Source organism: Myodes glareolus, chromosome 5 (assembly GCF_982192425.1).
Source record: "Myodes glareolus chromosome 5, mMyoGla1.1, whole genome shotgun sequence".
NCBI classification, from domain to species: Eukaryota; Metazoa; Chordata; class Mammalia; order Rodentia; family Cricetidae; genus Myodes; species Myodes glareolus.
This window is the reverse complement of record NC_142030.1, coordinates 48,098,238-48,120,775: the sequence shown is the minus strand read 5'-3', so window position 1 is coordinate 48,120,775 and position 22,538 is coordinate 48,098,238. Positions and strand designations below refer to the sequence as shown.

Here is a 22,538-nt window from a genome sequence, read left to right as displayed (position 1 = left end):
TACCCTGCACAGATTTGTCTGTTGTATTGGTTTAATAAAATGCTGATTGTCCAGAGGCCAGCCAGGAAGTATGGGTGGGATGACCAGGAAGTAGAGGCGGGGCAACCAGAGCAGGAGAATTCTGGGAAGAGGAAAGAGTCAGTCTGCAGTCAACACAGAGGAAGCCGGACACAGACCAAGCAAGATGAGAACACCTCACTGATAAAAGGTACCAAGCCACATGGCTAAGATAGACAAGAATAATGGGCTAATTTAAGATGCAAGATTTAGTTAATAAGAAGCCTGAGACAGTTTATAATTAATATAGTAGAGCTCTGTGTATTTCTTTGGGACGAACAGCTGCGAGACCAGGTGGGACAGAAATCTCAGTCAACAAAACACAGAGCCACCTCTCCAGCTTCCATTTTTGTGTTTTTGAATTTAATAATCAGGGGGTGATGATTCTTTGGGGGACACAGTGATGCCTTGCTTTTTCATTCTTCTTACCCACAGGCAATTTCTTCGTGTGCTGTTGACTTGTGTCAGGCTGATACTAGACAAACTGACAGTGTCTGGTCCCCTCTTCCCGGGAGAGCAGTTTTGTACCTCTGGCTTGGTCAGTGTGGTTGCTGAAGTTTTTTTAAAACTCCTATGTTGATGCTAATCTGAGTATTATACCTGCTGAGTACATATACCTACATATGTGCTTATATGTGCACACATGTCCTATACATATGCGTATACACAGAAAGAAGAAAAGAAAGGAAGAAAGGAGAGAAGGAAGGAGGGAAAAGGAAAGAAAGGAAAAAGAGTGGGAGGGAAAGGATTAATTTACCTCCTAGTGTGTAATTTCAAAGGCAGATGTGTGTCAGTATAGAGCCTCACCCAGCAAAAGACTGACTATGCACATCCAGGTCTGTTTTCCTTTTCTGAACAAGACATTGGGATTTCCTTGTGAGAGTTCTACTCTGTCTCAATGCAGTTGCTTTCCTGAGTACCAGCCCAGCCTGTAATTTGCCCAGGTATGTTGTTCATGTTCATACAGTAGTAACACATGATGGATGACCGGATAGAATTGCTGTACAGACTTAGGAGGCAGATCAAAATCAAACTACAGCAAATGTCGTTCTCCGAGGCAGACACTTCGGCAGCCATCTTGGCTGTGGCTCTCTGCAGACAATAGCCACATGTTGTTTATCCTCTGCAAAGTATGTATGACCTCACCACCTGCAGTTTACCCTACCCCACAATACCCCTACTTCACATAAACCCACTAGGGCTCAGGGAAGGGAGCCTTGCGAGAAAGCACACTGCTGGTACCCTAAAAAGTAAACATCCTGAATCCAGGCCTCTGCCTGAAGCTCTAGGCCTCTTAGGAAAAGGCCTTCCTCCCTGTCCATGTGGCTCTGGCTTCCTGTGCTGCTGAACGCTGACTGGACCTTTAATGGCACTGCCCAGCCAGACCAGAGTGGCTGATGGTGTCCTTTGTGAAACTGTCCTTGTACCTGGAGATGGCCAGTCAAGTGTGCCTTTCATCATGCCAGAGCTGTGTCCCAAGCCTAGGGAAGGTTTAGGCATGCACTCATTACGGTCCTCAGAGCAACCGCCACATGCCCCACCCCCATTCTTTATAGAGCAGTATTTCCCCTTCTTCAGGGGGCCTTGCCCCCTCTTCTGTTAGCTTTTCTTCCCATCTCAGAGTTTCTGTTTCTTGGCAGGAAGAGTTCAGAAAAGTAGCAGGTTGATACTTTATCCTGGTCAACTGTTAGAAAAGAGTGCTATCTCTTTGTTGTTCTGTTTTCAGTAGTAAAGGTTATAAAGACATACTTAAAATATTCTAAACCTTTATTTTATTAAGAATAACTTTGTTACAACTTTAAATTTTAGCAACAAATAGTTTATATAATATTGTGCTACATGGGATACATTGGTAGCATATTATAGATAGCTGTCCTTATGCATACCTTATCCCTGTAAGTATATGTCTGTGCATGCGATGTGTGTGCACATGTACTGTGAGTGGCATGTGTGGTATTTCTGTATGCGTGTGGTATGTATGTGTGGAATGTATGTGGGTGTGTGTGTATATGTGTATGTGCTGTGTGTGGTGTGGTATTTCTGTATGTGTGTAATGTATTTGGTATGTGTATTACATGTGTGCGATGTGTGTGCACATGTGGTTGCGTGTGGCCTGTGTGTTGTGATATGTGTGTGGTATGTATGTGGTATGTGGTATGTGTGTGTGTGTGTGTGTGTGCATGTGTGTGGTGTGTGTGCACACATACATACTTGAAATTAGTCCAGAGCCTTGATTATTTTTTGCTATTTTAAGGAAGCTTCTTTATAAAATATTAATAGTAAGGGCTGTTAAGGCCTAGTCAGGAAACCAATGGAAGAAGAGGGAGGGCAGGAGCTGAATGATAAAGCTATATACTAGTCAATTACCGTATACACACCAGAACAAGCCACTGTAGCCTGACATTTTGTACAAATAATGTGCATTTATTTAAAAAGTAAAAAAAAATTAGGACACATCTTTTAAATCTTAAGTAGTACAGTATTGACAGGAAGCTAATCTAGAAAATGTGTTAAGAGAAAGTGACTCAAACTCAGATAACATGATGTGACTGAGAACCATGATCACCAATCACTAAACAACAACTCTATTTATTTGGATTTTAAAATTGTTTTGTCTCCCTTAGGGAAAACCACTTACTCTCTGATGTAGAGGATTCAGTGAGGCAGAGTGCCTTGCCAGCTCAACTGAAGATGATAAAGCGTTAGCGGAAGTTGTCTAGGAAATCCATTGTTTGCAAGTGCTACAAACTGATTCCTCGCACACCACTATCACTTTGAAGTTTTCTTTCCTTACTAAAACCAACTCATTAATTAAGATATTTACTTTCCTGCTCCCATATCCACCCTTCCTCCATCCCACCCATCCCATTTCCCCAAGCTCTCCGGAATCCTCCCCTTCTCCCTTCTCTCTACCCATCTCCCCTTACATCCACCCCCCTCACACACCCCCATGCACCCAAGTTTTGCCTGGCAATCTTGTCTACTTCCAATATCCAGGAGGATAACTATATGATTTTCTTTGGGTTCACCTTCTTATTTAACTTCTCTAGGATCACGAATTATAGGCTCAATGTCCTTTAATTATGGCTAGAATCCACTTATGAGTGAGTACATACCATATTCCTCTTTTTGGGTCTGGGTTACCTCACTCAGTAAAGCATTTTCTATTTCCATCCATTTGCATGCAAAATTCAAGATGTCATTGTTTTTGACCGCCTAGTAAAACTCCAATGTGTATATGTTCCACACCTTCTTTAACCATTCTTCTATTGAGGGGCACCTAGGTTGTTTCCAGACAGGATGGGATCCTTGCCAGGCTCCGCCCCTCCCCCTCCACCACAGGAGCCCTTAGTGCCCTACAATGTGGCAGCAGCAGGTACCTGAGAAATTTCTGGCAGAATGTGGGACTTAGAATCACCTAATTGTGTGTGTTACTGTTGAGAAGTAAGTACCCGTTCTATCAAAGATAAGTAACAGATCGAGTAGAAATGTGTAATAATTTTAGCATAAAATTCAAAGGGAATAGAATTCAGGATACATAAAGAACATTTGCAAATCAATAAAGAAACAGTATGAGCAGTTATCCAACAGCCATGACAAAAAACACCCAGTAATTTCACTAACATTCAAAAACTATAAAGTAGGAAAAAAAATACAGGTTGACACAATTAGAATTTGATAATAAATAGTGCTGATCCAGATACGGAAAAATGCATTCGCTCCTAGTAGAGTATGAAATAATTCAGTCACTTTAGAAGACATTTGTTTCAGTGAGAAATGAGTATGCATTTGGCCTTGGTAAACCTTGGCTCCTCTGTGAGACGTGCACTACAGCATTGCTGACAATCTTGAGAAATTGACGGCAACTGAGGTCCCGGGCAAACAAATTTCTCAGCAAACCACAGGGCACCCAGGCAAACCACAGCCTCTTCCAGGGTCATAAGGAACAAGCCAGAACTAGTCTGTCCCTGGTACACTGAAAAACAATATTTCCCATCAACAGTCTCTGTGACAGTAATGTGTCACCATTCAGCTGAAAAGGAAATGCCTGGAGAAGAAAGAAAAGAAGAAAAATGAAAGAGAAGGAGGCTATATATATATATATATATATATATATATATATATATATATATATATAAATTCCTTTTGCGGTTTTACCTTTCAAGCTCTATTAGAAGTGGCCTGCAATGAGTAGTACACTCTCCCTAACCCAATGGACCTGTGCTGTGTGTGGTGTGCTCTGAAGCTTGCTGGTTCTCTTCAATTCATTGCATTTATTTTTTTACAGTGCTGCTCATAACCTATTAAACCAATGTCAGGACTCAAAGACAGTTTGAAAGTTACTGTTCGGAGATAGTTGTGTGTGTGTGTCAAACGGATAGGCATTGGAAACAGAGAGGCACCTAACTAATGCCAGCAGTTACTTCTGATGATGCTCTTCAAGAGAGGTGATCCCCAGAGCTTTGAGCCTCATCTGTAGTGTACATTGTGTGTGTGTGTGTGTGTGTGTGTGTGTTTGTTTGCTTGATTTACAAGGGGCTTTTGCAACTAAACATTTGAAAGTTTGTTTTAAGGGAATAAGCAATCAAAGCTGTTTTTGAAAGTCAGGAGTTTCCTAGAACTGAGGAGCGTTGTCAAATGGACTCAAAACCCAGTTGTTTGCTTGTTTGTTTGCTTTTAAAATTAAAGTGCACAGCTGTGTGTTAGAGAAAAACACTCTAGCTAAGTCTTTGTTTTTGTCCTTAGGGCACAGACAAGCCCGTGTTTGTGGTAGGGAGAATCAAGCCTGTGTGGTACCCACTCAAAACGCTGTCACAAACCTAGAGGTGCTAAGCTATACTGTGAGATTTTAGCTTGTTGTTTACAAAGGCTGAGTCTGTAAATGCTAACAGACTAGCCAGCATGAAATGACACCAACCCAAGTCCTCCCCGTCTCCTTTGCCATCCTGAACTTGATGCTTTACCCAGACCCCTTTTCAGTGAGCTTAGGCAGAAGGTTGCCATTCAGGAGGTCTTTGGGTGGGAGACGCAGGTAGAGGTTGGGGCCACTGTGGGGAACAGCCAGCGTCATACCTCTGTTCTTAGCGGCAGTGAGTTAATCCTTGCAATTTACTTGCTCATCTTTTTGCCCTAAGGGTAATTTGTTAAATCACAAATTAATGATCCAATAACTGTTGCTTACAAGGAGTTTTCAAGAGAGACAGACTTTACATCTAAACAAGCAGCTGGCCTCAGGTGGCCCAGAACCAGGTCATTTCTTGTGCTAATTTTCAAACAATAGAGCTATCCATAAAGAGAATTCTCATATTTTATTTTCCTTTTTGTTTTGCACCTTAAATGGATAATTTCATGTTTTTAAACAACCACATTAAATTCTCTTTAATTTTTTGAAAACAAAGCATTTATGACAAGACACACAAATTTTTTTTCTGAAAGCACACGTATAAGAATCATCTTTAAAATCATAGTTATTGCTGAAGCTATTACTATAACAAATTTAATTTTTTAAATGCTTGAAATGGTATTGAAGGAAGAAAAGGAGGTCTTGGAAACTTAATTTTAGTAAGAAAAAACTGGTAAATGAGTATTATTGCAGAAAACATGGTATAGATGGGGGGGGACCTGGAGGGAATAGGGGGTGCTATGCATCAGGTGGCTTTCGGGCTCTCCGTTGCCTTCTGTGAATGAGAGGAGAGAGGGACGTGGCTAATACAGGGAGCGAGGCCATTCCTATGTTAACTTTGTAGTCCTCAAGAATAGACCACTGTGGTGAATGCTATGGAGTTGGGGAAGCGTCTCTTGTGTAAATTGACAGCCATTAACCTGACTCTGTGATGCTATAATGGCCATGCAGTGGGAATTCAGGGAAGGTTTACCCTGTCCATTGAGACCCAGGAGGACATCAAAGTTGACATTAAGATTTGCAGTATTTAAGGATTTGAATAGTACTTAATTCTGCTATGAAATTTTACTGATTTAGTATTTGTGTCTAATAGTTTTGATGAAATTAGATTTAAAATGCATTGTAGAAGTTATGATGAATTTATTATTTAAAAATAAGCCAACACAAATCCTCCTCTGAACTGCATATCTGAGGCATGCCTCCCTCCCAATGGCAGCCTCCTGCATTTGCAGACAAAATATTCAAGGACACCTTGTCTCTCCAATATTATACAAGGAATTTTTGTTTCTTGAGTGCTTGAGACATGGAGGGAAAGAAGAGCTTATTATATGAAACGCAGAAGTGCTACAGGGTCTCATTAGTAAGGTGAGATCCTGGCTTTGTTCTTCCCTAGAATTTTCTTCTGTTTCCCACGAATACTACTTTTAAGTGAACTAGACTCACAGAAGAATTTCTCGCCCACAGCATCCGCAGGCATCGCAGTATCCCAGCGGAAAGTAAGGCAGATCAGCGACCCCATTCAGCAGATTCTCCTCCAGTTGCACAAAGTCATCTACATCACACAGGTCAGTGTCTTTGATGCCTCACCCTCTTCTGGGCCTCCAAACCAGAGCTAACCCTGCTAAGAAAATACGGCCTGGTGGGACTTGGACTTAGAGTGAGTACTTTATTGTTTTCCCCCTCTCCAACCACATGGATGTGTGTGGGGACGCTTTGGCCCAGCAGTAAATGTGTGTGTTTCCCCCATGGCTTTTGCACTGTGCTTAAGCAGACTGCCATACAAGTGGTTCTTTAGGGTAGGGGGTGCAAAGAGGGGAAGGACTTAGCAGCTTTGTCTAAAAGCAACTTTATCATAGGAAGGGGGGAATGGACCCTTCCCTCTTGCATCTGTTTTGACAGCAGAACCTCTCCAGGGTGTGACAGCCACACCCCTAACTCCCATAAAACCCAGGATCATTTAGACTTCCTGTTTGTGAATCTGAGCAATACTTCAGTATGAGAGAATTCATGGCTGAAGACTAGCTATTGATTTTGGACACATTTCTGTTTAGTGCTGGCCGTCTGGGTGTTCCATCATCTAAGGCATGGACCACTTACTAGGAACAAATTTCGTCCCCTTTGAAGAAAAGAAGTATAGCTTTATTTGGATAAGAAAATAAGTACTTTGGAGTTCGAGATCGCGTCATCTGGCCATTTTGTTCTTTCTTTCACTTGTTTGTCTTGTAGTTAGTAAGCACCTGTCAAACACCAAATGCTGTTCTAGGCATCAGGAGGCAAAATGTAGTTAATCTTGATCTCCAACTAGATGAACTATAGCATCACCATGAAAGAAATGTCTGTGAGGGACTGTCTAGATAGAATTAACTGAAATTGGAAGAGCCACCTCATATGTGGCTATCATGGGCTGGAACCAGTACTGAATAAAAAGGAGATGGGAACTAAGTGTGAGTACATGTCCAGTGTGACCAGTCATTCTGCTCCTGCCCCTGGACCTTCCGTGCCATGACAGGCTGTGTGCCGTAGCACTGTAGGCCAAAGTAAACCCTGCCTCCTTCCCTCCTTCCCATCCTTCTTCCTGCTTTCTGTGGCTTTTGTCAGGTTTTTGTTTGATTGATTGTTTGTTTTGTCTAAGGAACAATATCAGTAACTAGCCCCTGTCCTGGTTACCTGAAGAGCCTGAGAGCCGCCCCAGGAGCTGTTGGAGCCGGTTGGGTTGTGGCAAGTCTGTTTACACATCCAGGGCCTGTGGAAGTTCTGCAGGCATGCGCAGTAGCTGCCTCCCGATAAGGAAAGTCTGCATGCTAGGCCTCATCTATCACCGCAGCCCCCATCTTGAGTGACAAAACCCAAACTGTTGATTTCTCTAAGCTAGGGAGAGTTTTAAGACTGCAGGAATCACTGTTGATTCATAGCCGGTGCCTGGCATTTCTGAGAAGTCGGCATATTCTTTTCTCCAGTAGATGATAACTTTGATAAATGGCTCTACCTTTTCCTGGGGATAGTGCAGAGGAGAATTTATGGAGTGTTCCTGTAGTAATATTTCAGGATCTCTTATCCAGGACTCCAGCTTCCCCATTAGCCAGTGGCGGGATGGGGGCGGGGGCTTTGGCTGGGTCCTGAGTTGACCCAGTTCTGAGAACCATGAGAGTCAGAGAAGCCTTCACGGAGCCCATGGCAACTCAGGCCGGAGTCTGTCTACAAAACCTGGAGCTTCCTTTCTGTTACTACAGCAGGCGAAAATACTGGGTGGTGCAAGCATCAGTTTCCTTCCTGGGTATGCCACAGTTACTCCACTAAAGCTCGCCAGAGCCAAGGCGCTCCATCAGCACAGGCTTGTCTCTCTCTTTGTGGCGCATGCTGCTTTGGGTAATCTGGTTTTATCACTACCTGTAGGTTCACTGGCTTCCTGTATCCTTCAGGGTCACACAGCCAGCCAAGGAGTGCAGTTGCACGGTTTGCATGGCTGCAGGGCCACTGCTGCCCTGGCCAGTGCTGTCCCGGAAGGAAGGAATACCTGCTGGAGGTTCTTGTTCAACCGGAGGTCCCTGCTGAAGGCTGCTGGGAGTCAGCCCTCCGGGGTGGTATACTGCAGAACACCCTCTATGGGATTATAAAGGCCACGGGGGTAGTTGTTAGGCCACCTATCGGTGGTGCCCCTGAATGTGACTGGGGGTAAGCACCAATTGTCTGGGGTCCCAGCATGTGCAGACTACAGTCTACTGCTGAAGCCAGGCAAGCACAGAGCATCCTGGACACAGAAGGACAAGCTCCATCCTCCTCCAGGGTATCCCAGCAGCCCCTACCTACAGGACTTAGTATCTGACCAGTTAGTCAGGGAGACGTGTCTTGCTGTCCTAGGAGGACAATCAGGATGGACTGACAGGCAGTGGCCACCACCTACACTGGGGACCAGACAGGCAAAGCCACTCCCTTCTTTGGTACTGCACAGCCCCCGGGTGTCTTCTTGCTTTCCTTGTGTTACTCAGCCCCTGCTTGGGGGCATCTTAGGCTTGGAGATGAGCGCCTTTCTAATCTATCACTTTTGCCCTAAATCTAATATTTTGTTCAGTCACACTGTCAACTGCCCTTCTGGAGCCCAGATTCTAAAACTGATTCTTTTTCTCACTATTTTCTGATGTCAGCCTGTGTCTTTGTAGTCACAAGTAACTTTTAAACTGATTAAATGAAGCGCAAGGAGAAATCTGGGAGAGAACGTGAGGATGAGTATGAGTGTCACCTACCAGATCAGACAGTAAACATATCATATTGAAATGCATGTCCATTTATGCACTAGCATGACAGTTTTGGAAAATGCTCTTCAGTGATATAGGATCTGTAAGTAGCTCTTTAGTGACTCTATTACTCATCAAGTTGGAGAGAAATATCCTTTGAGATTTAGTACAATTTCTGTATGTAAATGCTGGAGCAGCAAATGAACTCTTTAATGGGTATACACACCGTCTTTGTTGGATTTTCATGCACTTTAAAGCAAGGATGGAAGTCTTGTGAATGTGTCATTATTCCTTTAAACCACTGCTGGCGGATGATGTATGCTATTCGGTCAGTGGCAGTCGTTCGTCCCACACTGCCAGTTCAGGCATAACAACTGTGTGTTTTCCAAGTTCGCTTTTAGAATACTTTCAACTCCATGTTACTGGCACAGCAAGGATAAGGGTCCTCTCTGGGAACTTTAACTTACAGTGCTCAGCACAGCCAGTGCCATTCACAGGAAGGAGAGGCACATGGCTGAGGCATTATGTTGATGCACTTGCTGCACAGCCCAACCTGTGCAAAGGAAACTTGTTCAAAGGAAGACTGATCTGACCTGAGGAGCGGGGCAACCTCCTTCCTTCTGTCCTCCTAAGGACCAGACGGGACACGGAGAGAAACCTAGCTTCTGGTTGGTGGGGACTGTTCCTGTCCGGTTTCCATGGAGACGTATCTGCCAATCTTATCTAATGACAACGGTCCTAGCCGTCAGGAGGTTAATGTCCTTCTGACCTCGATTGCACATGTGTTTTCATCAAGCTGGGAAAGAATTCTTAAGATTGACATGCTCAGAAAGCAATGAGTAGCTTACCTCAGATGCTGGGAACCAGTGCACCTATGAGCAGATGGTGATTATATTCATAGGTTACCTTTAAGTTGTTGCGTAGGTAAGACCTGCATGGTGATGGAATGAGACTGGCTTTAATGCTCTTCTATACTTGAATCATTTTGTTAAATAAATGCTTTGAAGTTATCACATGACAACTTTAAAAATTACGAAGTGTCTTTCTCCAAGGGAAGAGAAAGGAAGTCACCCGCAACCTTGCCCATCATGGGGGTGCTATCAGCAGCGGATATTGGCCCCTGGCTCTCTGTGACTCATACCGTGCTGTGCAGCAACAATAAAGAACAGAACGGTCTGCCCATTTACTGGGTCCCTTGGGTACTCATGGCTGGGGTGGCCGAGAGCCAACAGGATACGATAGTCACAGCATGGCTGGATTTCTCATCTCAGTTCTCTTTTTAGGGACTCTAAATTCTAAGAGAAGCATGGGATTTTATTTCTTTAAATGGCAATCTTACAACATTTAATTTTTAACATTTAGGGAAATTTTCTTAAGCTGTAAAAGTTCAAAATAGATTAAAGTGCTATTTTGGTCTACTATTTACCCAATGGAGCCCTACAAATGGCTTGTGCATTGCTAACGTATTCCTGGGTAGGGAATCCAGGTTTTTAGAAAGAGTCCGTATAGATGCAGGTTTAAGAAAACATACAGACTAGATTTTTTTTGGTTTTTCTCTCTCCTTTTATTACACTGTATGGCGCAGTAGAACTGTTTAGATATGTGAACTGAAGAAGCTATTACCTTTTCCAGGATCAGTTTCTTCATCAGGAATGGGCACTCTTATGGGTTGTGTATGCCTTGATTGTGATAAAGTATCTGGGAATGTTTATAGACTGTGGGGTGCTGTGTGGCAGTGGTGTGCTAGCGGTGTTGGCTGAAGTATAAGACTGATGCGGAAGGCCTACCTTTTAGAAGGAAGGTGTGTGACACACTTTCCTCACCTATAAAAGCTTGCATACACTGGCATGTAATTTTACTGTAGGAGAGATACTGGAATACAAACATATAATGTGATCCCAGCACCCAGCACGCGTGAACCAGGGGTTTTGATTCTGTTTTCATATAGACTATGTTATTAGACTCTTCATTTACAGCTGAGCCCTCATCCGTCTGTGTAAAGTTTCCAGTTCTCACCAAGAGCTTTATGGATGGGACACTGTGCTAATGATACTCATTCCAGTGAGACACAGTAGCTTGCTTGCACTGTCTCCGTGCAGATCTTAAGTGGTTGGAAGTGAGCTTACTCAAATGAGCTGTTTCATACTGAATTCAGTAGCAGTGGATGGAGCTCCACGGTAACTAGAGGCTTATCAAGTCTAACAAATAGCAAGACTTTTATGAATTTCTGAATTAATCTGTCAGTTAATCTGATGCTTGAAGGAGCCTGATGGTGATGCTCACTTTCAAAATGTCATTGTAGCTGGCTGCCTGTGCAGCCTTCCCCTTGCAGGGACTTCATGCAATCAAACTGGGAGGTTGCTGGTTGGACCTAGGTCACCACTGCCCTCTGCTGTTTGGTTAGGGAGGTAGCACCTTCGGGTGTGAAGTAATAAGGAATTGCCAAGTCCTGGGTATCTCTCCAGGATAAGCCTTCATCCTTACACTGCTCCAGCCCACCCTGTGCTAGGAGACTAATGTTAAAACTCTCTCTTTCACCTCACATGCTGCTCCCTTTAGTTCATGTGAAGGACAATGATAACTGTGACTTTTGGGGGTTCGCATCGCCCTACCCTCATGGCAACACACATCATTTTTATTGGCCCCAAATGGTCACATGGTATCAACCCAAGCTGAAGAATCCCAGGAAGCAGAGCAGGGCTGGGCATGGACAGGACTGGGCATGATCATCTCTGCAGTGTTTCTACCTCCTTTGGCCAGCGTTTGTTTAGAGTTTATAATTCTTTGTTTCCTTTTATTTGTGAGTACTCATTTCATCTCCCCATAGAACCTTTTCTCCCTGAGCTCTTCCTTTTGGTATCTATTCATAGTTTTTTAAAAAAGTCATCAGGCCTTGGTAGTTCTGATATTGCTTGTTTTGTCCAGGGTGATCAGCACACTGATTCCCAATGTAAATCCTGTCTACAAAGCCTTGCAATTCAGTGGTTGTTTTAAATCCCCTTCTTTTCTAAGATCCTGCAGTGGTTGTCTATGTATTTATTAAATTCACACCATCCTATTCAGGTCCTAATGCATGCTAATCCACCCTGTCTTACTAACCGGTAATACTGTCCCCGAGGATTTAGTTTCTCTCTAGTTGAAGAACTCTCATAGGTGGCCACCTATGTATAAAAGAGTGAGTTTTTGTGTTTCCTCAAGGCTGTGGCTTGGGTGCTGCTTAGCATGCTATAGATACCCAAACCTGAGCAGAATGAACCTTTCTGGTCAAGGCTGTTCTTCACAAAATGCAACATGTGTAGACATGGATGTTACGTGAAAGAGTTACATGTTACATGTGTCAGTAAGTGTACCCATGATAAATGGAAGCAGAGCCGTCCTCCTGTAGAGAGGATGAAAACCGTAGCACATAGTTTGCTAATTCAGGTTCTTCCTCAGTCTTGCGAGTGTATATTGTGTTGTGTAAGTATGTCCTGTAGGGGTGACGAAGTGTGTAGAAGATGGTTCTGATGACTGTCTTCTTGCTTCCTGCAGCTGCCTCCAGCTCTGCACCATGATCTGAAGAGAAGGGTTATAGAGAGATTCAAGAAATCCCTGTTTAGCCAACAGAGCAACCCTTGTAACCTCAAATCTGAGATTAAGAAGGTATGTGTTCTGTGCAGAAGGATCTGTCCACTGGAAACGTCCTGAGGGTTCCTGTTCCCTTCTAACTCTTCCTTGAATTCTGTGCACTGATAAAGGTTATTGCTTCAAATACCACAATGGGGCCCTTTTATCTCTGACTTCTTATCCTTATTTCTGTGGCTATTATTTTCAGGTGACTAATACAGCTCATTCCTTATTGCTACATGTTTTTCTAAGAATAAATGTTGTTTCTAATTAAAAAGCATGCATCTCATACCTGCCTTTGAAGAATCTGTCCCAGCATTTTGTGACAAGGCTCTTCAGCAAGTCCCTAAATTGTGCATTGCCTGTCTGAAACAGTCACCTGACCACACAAGACCACGATTTTAATCATCTGCATGTGCACAATGACCTTCCATCTTCAACATCCGGTAGCCTTTTCATCACTGGGTACAGCAAAGTTTCTGTTCACACACAGGGAGGCTAAATCTTACACCAAATGGGAAGGAAGTTGTTTATCTCTGGCAACACAAGTTGGAGACAGGAAGCCTACTTTGTCCCGGAAGTGCTCAAAGCCCTCTGTCCTGTCCGCCTGTCCCCAGGTGTAGGAAAGTCTAGCTGCCTTGGTGGAGATAATTTGGTCCCTGTTCTCCGACTTTGCCCTCCTCCTCTTTCTCTTCGTATTAAGTGTCTTCATATGCTTAAACCTTGGTATTGTGTTGCCAATGAACTTGTCCTGGGAGGTTTCTTTTTTCATTAATGAGTCTACTTTTAGGTGCAAACTTACTGCCAGGTTCGTTGAGACACACACACACACACACACACACACACACACACACACACAGGCATGCGCGCACACACAGACACATACACACACATACATACACACATATACACACACACAGATGCACATGTGCATATATCACACATGCATGTGCGCGCGTGCATGCACACATATAATTTTTTTAAAAGGCAAGTGGCTCATTTTTGCTCTGTTAGTTCATAAGAATGCCTGAACCATTGATAAATACACCAAACAAGCAGCTGCAGGTAGGTAAGCAAAGCATGACCCCATACCTCAGAGACAAGAGACCAAGTTGTCCTTTATGTACTATGATGGAAAATAGAGGAGCTGGTGTGGGTAAAGCAGAGGTACAGAGGGTCTCACATATAGCTACAGTATCCTAAATACTAAGAAATATAGTTTTAAATGAGAGAAGCTTATCTCTTACAAAAAGATTACATGATGCCTTATTTTTATATTCTTATTAAAATGATATTGAAGTTAAGTCAATTTGCATACAAATTCATTTTAGCAGAAATTCTGGTTTTATGGGATAAAAGCTTCTACTGCAAAAGGATGTGCAGAAATGCATTCCCCTCCTACCCAGTGGTTTTTCACTTATGCCTGAGCTGAAGGCAAATCCTTGTTGTCTTTCTCATGTGGGCTTCATCTGAGTTTCTGTCTTCCCTGACAGCAAAGACATTTTCTGTTGTTAAATCACCTTGCCCCCTGCATCCTTGGTTCCCTCTCTGTGTTATAAGAGCATCTCTTGTCAGTATCCTGGTCTGAACATAAAAGTGGGATTGCTAGAGTAGTGGAGGACTTTGGGGGACTCCAGTGGGCATGCTGCCGAGCCAGGCTGAGCCACCACCCTCAACAAGCCAGCGAGGAGCCAAGTTAAGACTGAAAAGCAAGTAAAGGAGACTTAATGTGACCATATTGGGAAGAGGGACAAAAGAGGTCCAGTGACCCTCTGGGCACCCAAGTGGTCTTCAGAGACCAAAGGGGAAAGCACGGGATGTGCTTCAGCACACAGCTCGAATCTTTCTTTCAAGACGGTCTGAGATATTGTCTGAACTGTGGGCTCTCTCTTCAAGAGACAAATTCCCCCTCTAGCACCAAATTTCAGCCTTTCCTTCTCCCGGCATGAGTTTCCTAGGGAACTGTTCAGTTCTTCGTTTCCCATCCTGGTCTGATGGACAAAGGCAGGGCCTCAAATGCATCTCTCAAATACCCTTCTCCTTGCCAACCTGGTTTCTAGGGCTGGGGGACAAAGAGTTGTTTCTATGTTCAGCAGGATTAGGAAGCAGGTCGCACTGTCGAGTGACTGATGCCTCTGTCTCTTTTCTCATAAACTAGGGTCAGATTGTAGCACGCTCAGTGGGGTCCCTTAACTCAGGGGAGAGGACATTCAGCAGCTAGGGTTCAGCTGTAGTCAACAGACATAAGGTCCCATTCTTCTAAGGGAAGCCCTGCCACACAGTGAAACGAGCCTGTGTTCCCCTGAACTAGGCATCAGTCAGCTCCTCCATAGAGGCCTAGCTGTGGCTTCCCTGTGCATAGCCAGCATCCCCCTCTTCCATGCCCGTGTTTTAACCAGCTGCCCTCTGCCTGTGTGTCTCCCGGGTGCAGCCAGTCCCTCTTACCTTTGATTTCCCAGCATCTTCTACATCCTGGCCTGTGGTCAGTGCTTCATGTATGTAATTAGTTAGTGAAAGTAGCATTATACTATGTACTTATAGATCTCATGGGAAAGTATTCGTTCCTTCAATTCTTTATTAAACTATGTGTTGCTGTGATCTATTCATGCACTTTTATGTATGTGGAAAGGTCTAAACCAAAGAAGTTCATTACCCCTATGCCTGTGCACCCCCCACCTTTCTGGTAGTCTTTCTTGCGATTACTTTTGTTCAGGAATGGGCATTTCATCCCCTGAGCAGTAGATTTGGAGCCTGTCCTGGAACTAGCTCTTGTAGACCGGGCTGACCTCGAACTCACTGAGATCCACCTGCCTCTGCCTCCCGAGTGCTGGAAATAAAGGCGTGTGCCACCACCACCCGGCTTGGGATGTTTTATATTATAGATGAACTTTGACTGACACTGTAGGTTTATAATCCCGGGATAAGACGGGATGGAGAAGTCAAAGAGCGGTGTCCCCTGAGAGTCAGGTCACCAGATGTAGAACACAGCCCTTTCTGCAAAAACTTGCAGCTGCATCTGATCAAGCTTCTAAATGTGAAGTCAAGCTATAACCCTGTAACCAATCTGGCCCACTGCCTATTTTATCAATAAAGCTTTATTTACATAACCATATGCATTCATTTCCATGCGGCCTATGGCCACTTTATCATTGCAGGCAAAGCCGAGTTGCAGAGTCAGAAACCCTTTATCCTCCAGGCTGGAAACACTTACTGCCCAAATAGAACAGTTTGCCAGTCCCTGCTCTAGATCTTGCTTGTATCAGCAAATGCAGAGATAAGGACATAATAAATAACACAGTTGTCCAGGGCCTGAGGTCTTCTAACCTACCACTGTTGCCAAAAGAAACCAGGAGAAAGACTGACGGAGGGGGCAGTTTTGTAAAAATCCAGACTTGGGGAAAAATGGGATGGAGATTACATGTCCCTCTCCCTGCTCCCCCTCATTCTTCTCTCATAACTTATATCCTGACCGATTTCCCCTCCCTCTCAGTCCCTGCCACTTCCCCTCTTCCCCAGTTCAACTCCTCCTCTGTTTCCCTTAAAAAAGCAGGTTTCCCATATCAACTGAATAGGGCATAAGTTACAATGAGACTGGGCACTAACCCTCATATCAAGGCTAGATGAGGCTACCCAGTAGGAGGAAAAGCATCCCATATATAGACAAAAGCATCAGACAGCCCCTACTCCCACTGTTAGGAGCCCCACAAAACACCAAACTATACAAATATAGCATATATGCAGAGGCCCTAACTCAGATCCATACTGGTCTGTGATTGTTGCTTCAATCTCTGTGAGCCCCTATGAGTCCTGATTCGTTGATTCTGTGGCTCATGCTCTTGTGTCCTTAACCCCTCTGCTTCCCTGGGAAGGGGAAGCAGCATAGATTTCCCATATTTCAAAGGGATGGGGCTCAGGGATATTATGGGACATAGGTCTTTGTTCTCCCATGGATTTTCCAGTAAAAACTGAGGTGTGCTCTAACTTTTCTTAGAAAAGTATGTGTGTGTTTTCAGGGCTGACCACTTGGTATTAGATAACCACTCAGTGTGCGTCCTCAGGGAAGACTATTTCTCCTGCTCCCGGCATTCCTTAGTTGCCTGCAGCCCTTTGCCTAGGGTTGTGATCTCATGAGCTTTGCACGTTAGCATGTCTACTGGTGTCATCCTTGTTCAGGTCCTGTTAAGTCAGCCATGATGGTTAGACTTCATGACACAGCTACTCCCTGCTCCTCTGCCCCTCACGATCTTTCTGCTTCCTCTTCTGTACTGCTCCCTGAGCCTGGCCTGCAGGGGAGGTAGATGTACTAGCTGGGAGCGAATGGGCATAGGTGGTTGGCTTGGTTTCCAGTCGGACATGGTTTCGCTCTTGTTGAGCAGGTCTTCAATACAATTAGAGAGCTGTTGGTCACACCAAGGCGTGAGCACCACCACTGCATCCTTAGTGTTATCATGCCATATTGGTTGTTGATATGGTTCCCAGGCGTCATAACTGGGTAGGACTGTTGGTTCCCTTCTTGGGAAGCTTGCATGGAACCTTCTGGTACCATGAAAGCTAGTCCTCAGAGAGGAGGCATTCAGGTCAGATCCAGCTCGGATCCTCTCGGTCCTTTTTCTGAAATATATGTGTCTTCAGCAATGGGGACTCACCTCCTACCTGTGCAGGTGGAAGACAACTGAACTCAACAGCAATAGCCTATAATATTTTTGGAGTATCTTGGATAACCCTGACCAGAAAGTCCAAAGAAGGCTTCTCATTCTTGGTGTTGGGGTTTTTACTAGATGGTTTATGGCTCTGGAGTGAGCACTGTCAGCCCAGATGGAAAATTTTCATTTATGATTTTCCTTATTGCTTTTCCCTACAACCTTGCTGTTATTTTGCTCTACTCCCTCCCCCTCCTCCTCCTCCTCCACCTCCTTCTTCTCCCTCTCCTTTCTTCTCCACTCCACTTCCCCCCTTCCTCCTTCTTCTGTATTTATATCTCTTCCACCTCCTAATTAGAACTCCACTATTGTCCTGATTGCCCCCTTCAGCTCACCTGTGGCCTGTTATCCTCCTCTATTGCTCCCCCTGCCTGACAATGGTCTCTTTTTATTTTCCTGGGTTCTTCAGGCACTCCAGGTTTGAATACTCACATCTGAAGACTTAGAGCCAGGAGGGTGAGTTTGAGGTGGTCGTAGTTTTTATATAGGCAGGTCCTGAAGGGGAAGGAAGCAAACAGAACAGCTTTCAAGACCGGGATTGCCTCTGAGGGTTTCTGTGTCTATGAGTTAATAAACTGGGTTTATTAAGCAGTTGAGGTGGGGTGGGTGGGGGCTGGACATGAGCCGGGACTTACTGGCCTTCCCTTGAGGTATCTGTGCACCTCTATATCCCAGGTCTCTGAACTAACGTTTTGGTTACACTGTCATGAATAGAATAGAAGAAGTGAAACTAGAATCCTCCAAGAAGAGCATGTGATTTCATCCTCCTGGGGACAAGCATGGGATCATAGAAGAGCTCAGTAGTACAAGCCCTAAGCAGGAAAGCAGAAGAAAGATGAGGAGCCAGCCCAGAAATGAGAACCCCCAACATGTCAGTATTTTTAGTCTCCAGGTAGTACAGACCAAGTGTATTGCTGTCTTTTGGCTAAGAACAAGAATCAAAGTCCTTGTCCCTAAACTCCTAACCAGTTTCCATCTCCTGTTCATGTGTATGTGCAGTGTGTATGTGTGTGTGTGTGTGTGTGTGTGTGTGTGTGTGTATTAGGGCAAAGGGTTGGTAACATGTACACACGCATATAAAGGCCAGAGGTTAACTGCCGGTCCATGTTGTGTTGTTTAATGGCTGAGACTTCCAGCTCTTTTCCAGACAGACAAATTGCTCAGCTCCCAGGATTTCATACCTGTGATAAGCATGCTTTGTGTTTATCTAGCCCTGACCCGAGTCCAGAGGCAGGCTAAGTCACTAGGACAACAGCTACCAGTTCTGACCTAGAAGAAAGGCTCCAGAGTCAGGGCCCACTTTCCTGGAGGGAAAGCCAATCTGCCTCCTGCCTTGATACTACTGTGGCGGTTTAAAGTAGGTCTGGGAAGGATTAGATCCTGTGTCTAATTAACACCACACAGAACATTTTCATCCTTTCCCTAATGGCATTCTGTTAGGAACACGACTTTTAGAGGAAATGTAAGCACTGCCCAGCTGGGTGCTTTGGTAAAGGGGCTCGGAGTGTGGCAGAGCTGATGGACTGTTGGCTCATGGGAGAAAACAGCTGGATATCCATATTGACCATTTTTGATAACAAAGTGCTTATGAACAGCTAATAAGACACTCAAAGAAGCTGCAGATTAGAGAGCATGGGACATTAGGCAATGTGTTATGGCCTCTAATTGTGGCACTCAGTCTCAGAGGACAAGGAAAGCTAAAGGAAATTAGAGCAGAGGAGCAGAGAGTGCAGCATGGTGCAGGTTTTTCTCACTCTGACATCTCGTTCCATTCATGCTTGACTCCGGGTCTTCCAGCGTTCTCGCCATCGGTTAGGTCCGGTGTCCTTTGTGAAGCTGGACTGCAGCAGAGGACCAGACTTTCTGGTCTGGAAAAGAAACTATCGTCTGGGAAATGAAGTGATGGCATTTGCAGTCTCTCCTTGCTCGCTTCTCTGTAATTTCTGCCTTAAGCCTTTGTTCTTAACTGACTTAGTGCTAAAATGGCTCAGTGCCTGCCTCAAAACAGGAACGCCTTGGAGCAGAGGTGGTGACAGCCATAATCTGTTCTCTCAGATGTGTCCCTTGATTTTCTAGTTCAAAAATGTGTGCAGTCATTTGCACCTCAAAACAGAGGGTACTCTCTTTACCACAGAGGGAAAGAGTGGTAAAGGCAGGTATACATATAAGCTGAGTGCTTACCATGCCATTGTGAAACCAATGGCCACCCATAGGTTCCTCTAGACAGGGGGCTGCAACTTGAAAGAAATTCTGTCTCCACCTACTGAGCAGCAGGGATTTCGTCGTCTGTCACATCCATAATTAGAATCACCCTCAGCTCCCCATGACCATATCAGGACCGCTAGAAACATCACCCTTTCTGCTCTGTCTAAATGTCAATCTCTTTGAACTATTTGTCTTTGTATCCTCAAGTCACTCAAGTCAAAGGGTAGAAGGTTTGCTTGACCTTTGATTGTGGAAAGCCCTGGACTCTGGCCAGACTCTGCCATTACTGCTGTGCTTCTTGGGTAAATGGCCTCTCCAACTTCCTCCCCGACAAGACGAAGATATTGTCTATCTTAAAAGATAGTGGTAAGAACCAAATAGAATGACCAAATTTGCCAGGATCTCTTAAGCATTTAGAGTTCTGCTGTGGTCACTAAACTTCTGTGTCTATGTCTCCCCCAGTGCCACCTGGGTGAAACTCTCCACCATTCTTTCCTGTGTTGACAAATCTCTCATTTTCCATGGTACCATCTGTTGAACTGCCTATTGTTGCAATGCATTGTCTATGCACACTTCTCTAGATCTACTGCACTGCCTGTTGCTGCAATGCACTGTCTATATGAACTCCTCTAGATCTACTGCACCGCCTATTGTTGCAATGCATTGTCTATATATACCCAAAGATATACTCCTGAGCAGATTGTAAATCTCATGATCACTTCTGAATTCTGCAGCCTGGGAGCAACTTATGATTGTGTGTGTGTGTGTGTGTGATTTTTGCTACAATGTCAAAAGGGTAGAGACTACAACACACAGTAAATGGGATGGTGTGAGGGGATTAGTTTGCTAAAAGAATATTTACTCCTAGAATATAAACTATAAAAAGAATCTCTGGAAAATTCTGGAATAAAAACAAACATATTTAGATTCAAACGTAAGAGTAGTGGATTTTGGCCCTGGCCATTGTTCCCTGCCCCTGGGAATCTGAGGCTCTCCAGTCAAAGAGGTAGGCCAATGTGGTGTAAGACCTGAAGTCTTAAACAGCCTGCTCCCCAAGGCTGAGTACCAATAAAAGAGTCATCTAACCCTTGCTATCTCAGCCTTGAGGTCCCCTGCTCACAAGTTGTATTCGTTTACACAAAGGTTCAGTTAGAATCCCACGGCACACTGAATAATGAAGTTGAATAGACCACCCAGCTGCTTTAAAAAAAATCCCGTGCAAAGTCATTCTAGAATAGGAAACTGTTTTCAGGATCCTAGGGAATGCTCACAGATTAGCCATGGTGACTACTGCTAGCCAGATTGTAAGAAAGGCAGAGTGCCCGGGGTCATCCAATCCTCCTGCAATGTAACACATCTGACGGTCATGCCGTGATGTACCCAAGTTGTCAGTTATCACTGAAGAACAGCACATTTTCAAGAATGAAAAGGGACAAGACCACATTTTCTTCTCAAACAGTATGTGTGTGGAGACTAGAAAATGCCTGCAGCGTGTGTTCATTGTATCTGACATGCGATGATGGAATAGTTCTGACTTGCTAATTTAAAATGTATCAAGATAATGCAAAATGGACAGTAGGTGCGTGTCTGCCCTGTGACCTCCACCGCAGCAACGCGCCAAGCCTTCCTGACTGATCAGCAAGCTCGGTCTTCGTCTCACTTTATCCCTCCTGCCCGGCTATCAGGATGCCAATAGCCATCACCATTCAATGGTTCTGCTGGATGGCATGAAGATGCGTGTTGGTGAAGCTTTCTCCTCTGCCGCCTGTGTCAGGCCTTGTTTGTTCACTGTTCATCCACACTCTGAGTGTCAATCATTTGCTTCATGGCTTTGTAGAATTCCACTGTGTGAGCACACCATAATGTATCTGCCTTTCTATATGGACACTTGAGATTTTTTCAGTTTTTAGTTATTACAAGCAGTATACAACATTCTTGTACATATTAATATGATAGCAGGAAGAGGAGCAAGGGAGGATGAAGAAGACACAGTGCTTGTGGAAGGGGGAGGGGACACACACACACACACACACACACACACACGCATGCACGCACGCACACGAGCCTTCTGAGTTACCAGGTGGCACACGTTATTTATTTGTGGTTTGTGCTGCCGGTTTTCTCAAGCCACTGGAAATGGATGTGCTTAACTCATATGAACAGAGTTTGTAAATCCAAATTAACTACGCCCGCCCAGTTCAGACGGTACTATCTGCTTCTGTTTTATTAATATTTGACATTTTAAGAGTAAATTAACTCTGGCACTAAAACTTGGCTGAGCCAAATATTGGGTGGAATTAAAGGTAAAAGGAGTCGGACAATATTTATAGCCTTAAATTCCATTAAGAAATTCCATTTAAAAAATCAGCTTCATGGAAGAGCATTAAACAGTTCGGACTTAATAAATTCTGCCATTGGGCGAATAGAGTCTTAGGAACCAAGATTTGGAGAGCCTAGTTAATTAACAGTCATTTAGAAAAATGTATTAAGAAACTGGCTTCCTGTGGTCCTACAAAGGAACTATTCAAAGAGGATGATGAAAATGGGCTTTGGTTTGGACTAAGAATATTGTTCTGTTGAACGACTGCAGTTTATCACTCCTACACCTGATTAAAATCCACACCTTGATGTCCCAGGTCCCTGTCACTGTTTTTATGCTTTTTGTCTTCTGCTGTTGTGAAGCATGGTTTTGCTCACGTGACTAAGGAACAGTCTGAGGATGCCTTCTCTGTAATTTCCTGCTTCCCATCTGGAAACAGGACGTCTCTCTGTTTAGAAGGGACCTCAGAGCCTCAGAGCTGCGACCTTCCCAGACAGACACAGGGTCCCTGAGCC

At 44.3% G+C, this 22,538-nt stretch overlaps 1 protein-coding gene across 1 annotated transcript in view; it reads left to right on the top strand.

Moving 5' to 3' along the window:
- The window catches only part of Nek10 (NIMA related kinase 10), a 171,524-nt gene that overhangs the window by 137,485 nt on the left and 11,501 nt on the right, over window positions 1–22,538 (top strand). The window contains 2 exon segments of the mRNA XM_048421327.3: window positions 6,425–6,525; window positions 12,724–12,834. Of these exon segments, the coding sequence (XP_048277284.3) occupies window positions 6,425–6,525; window positions 12,724–12,834 (212 nt within the window).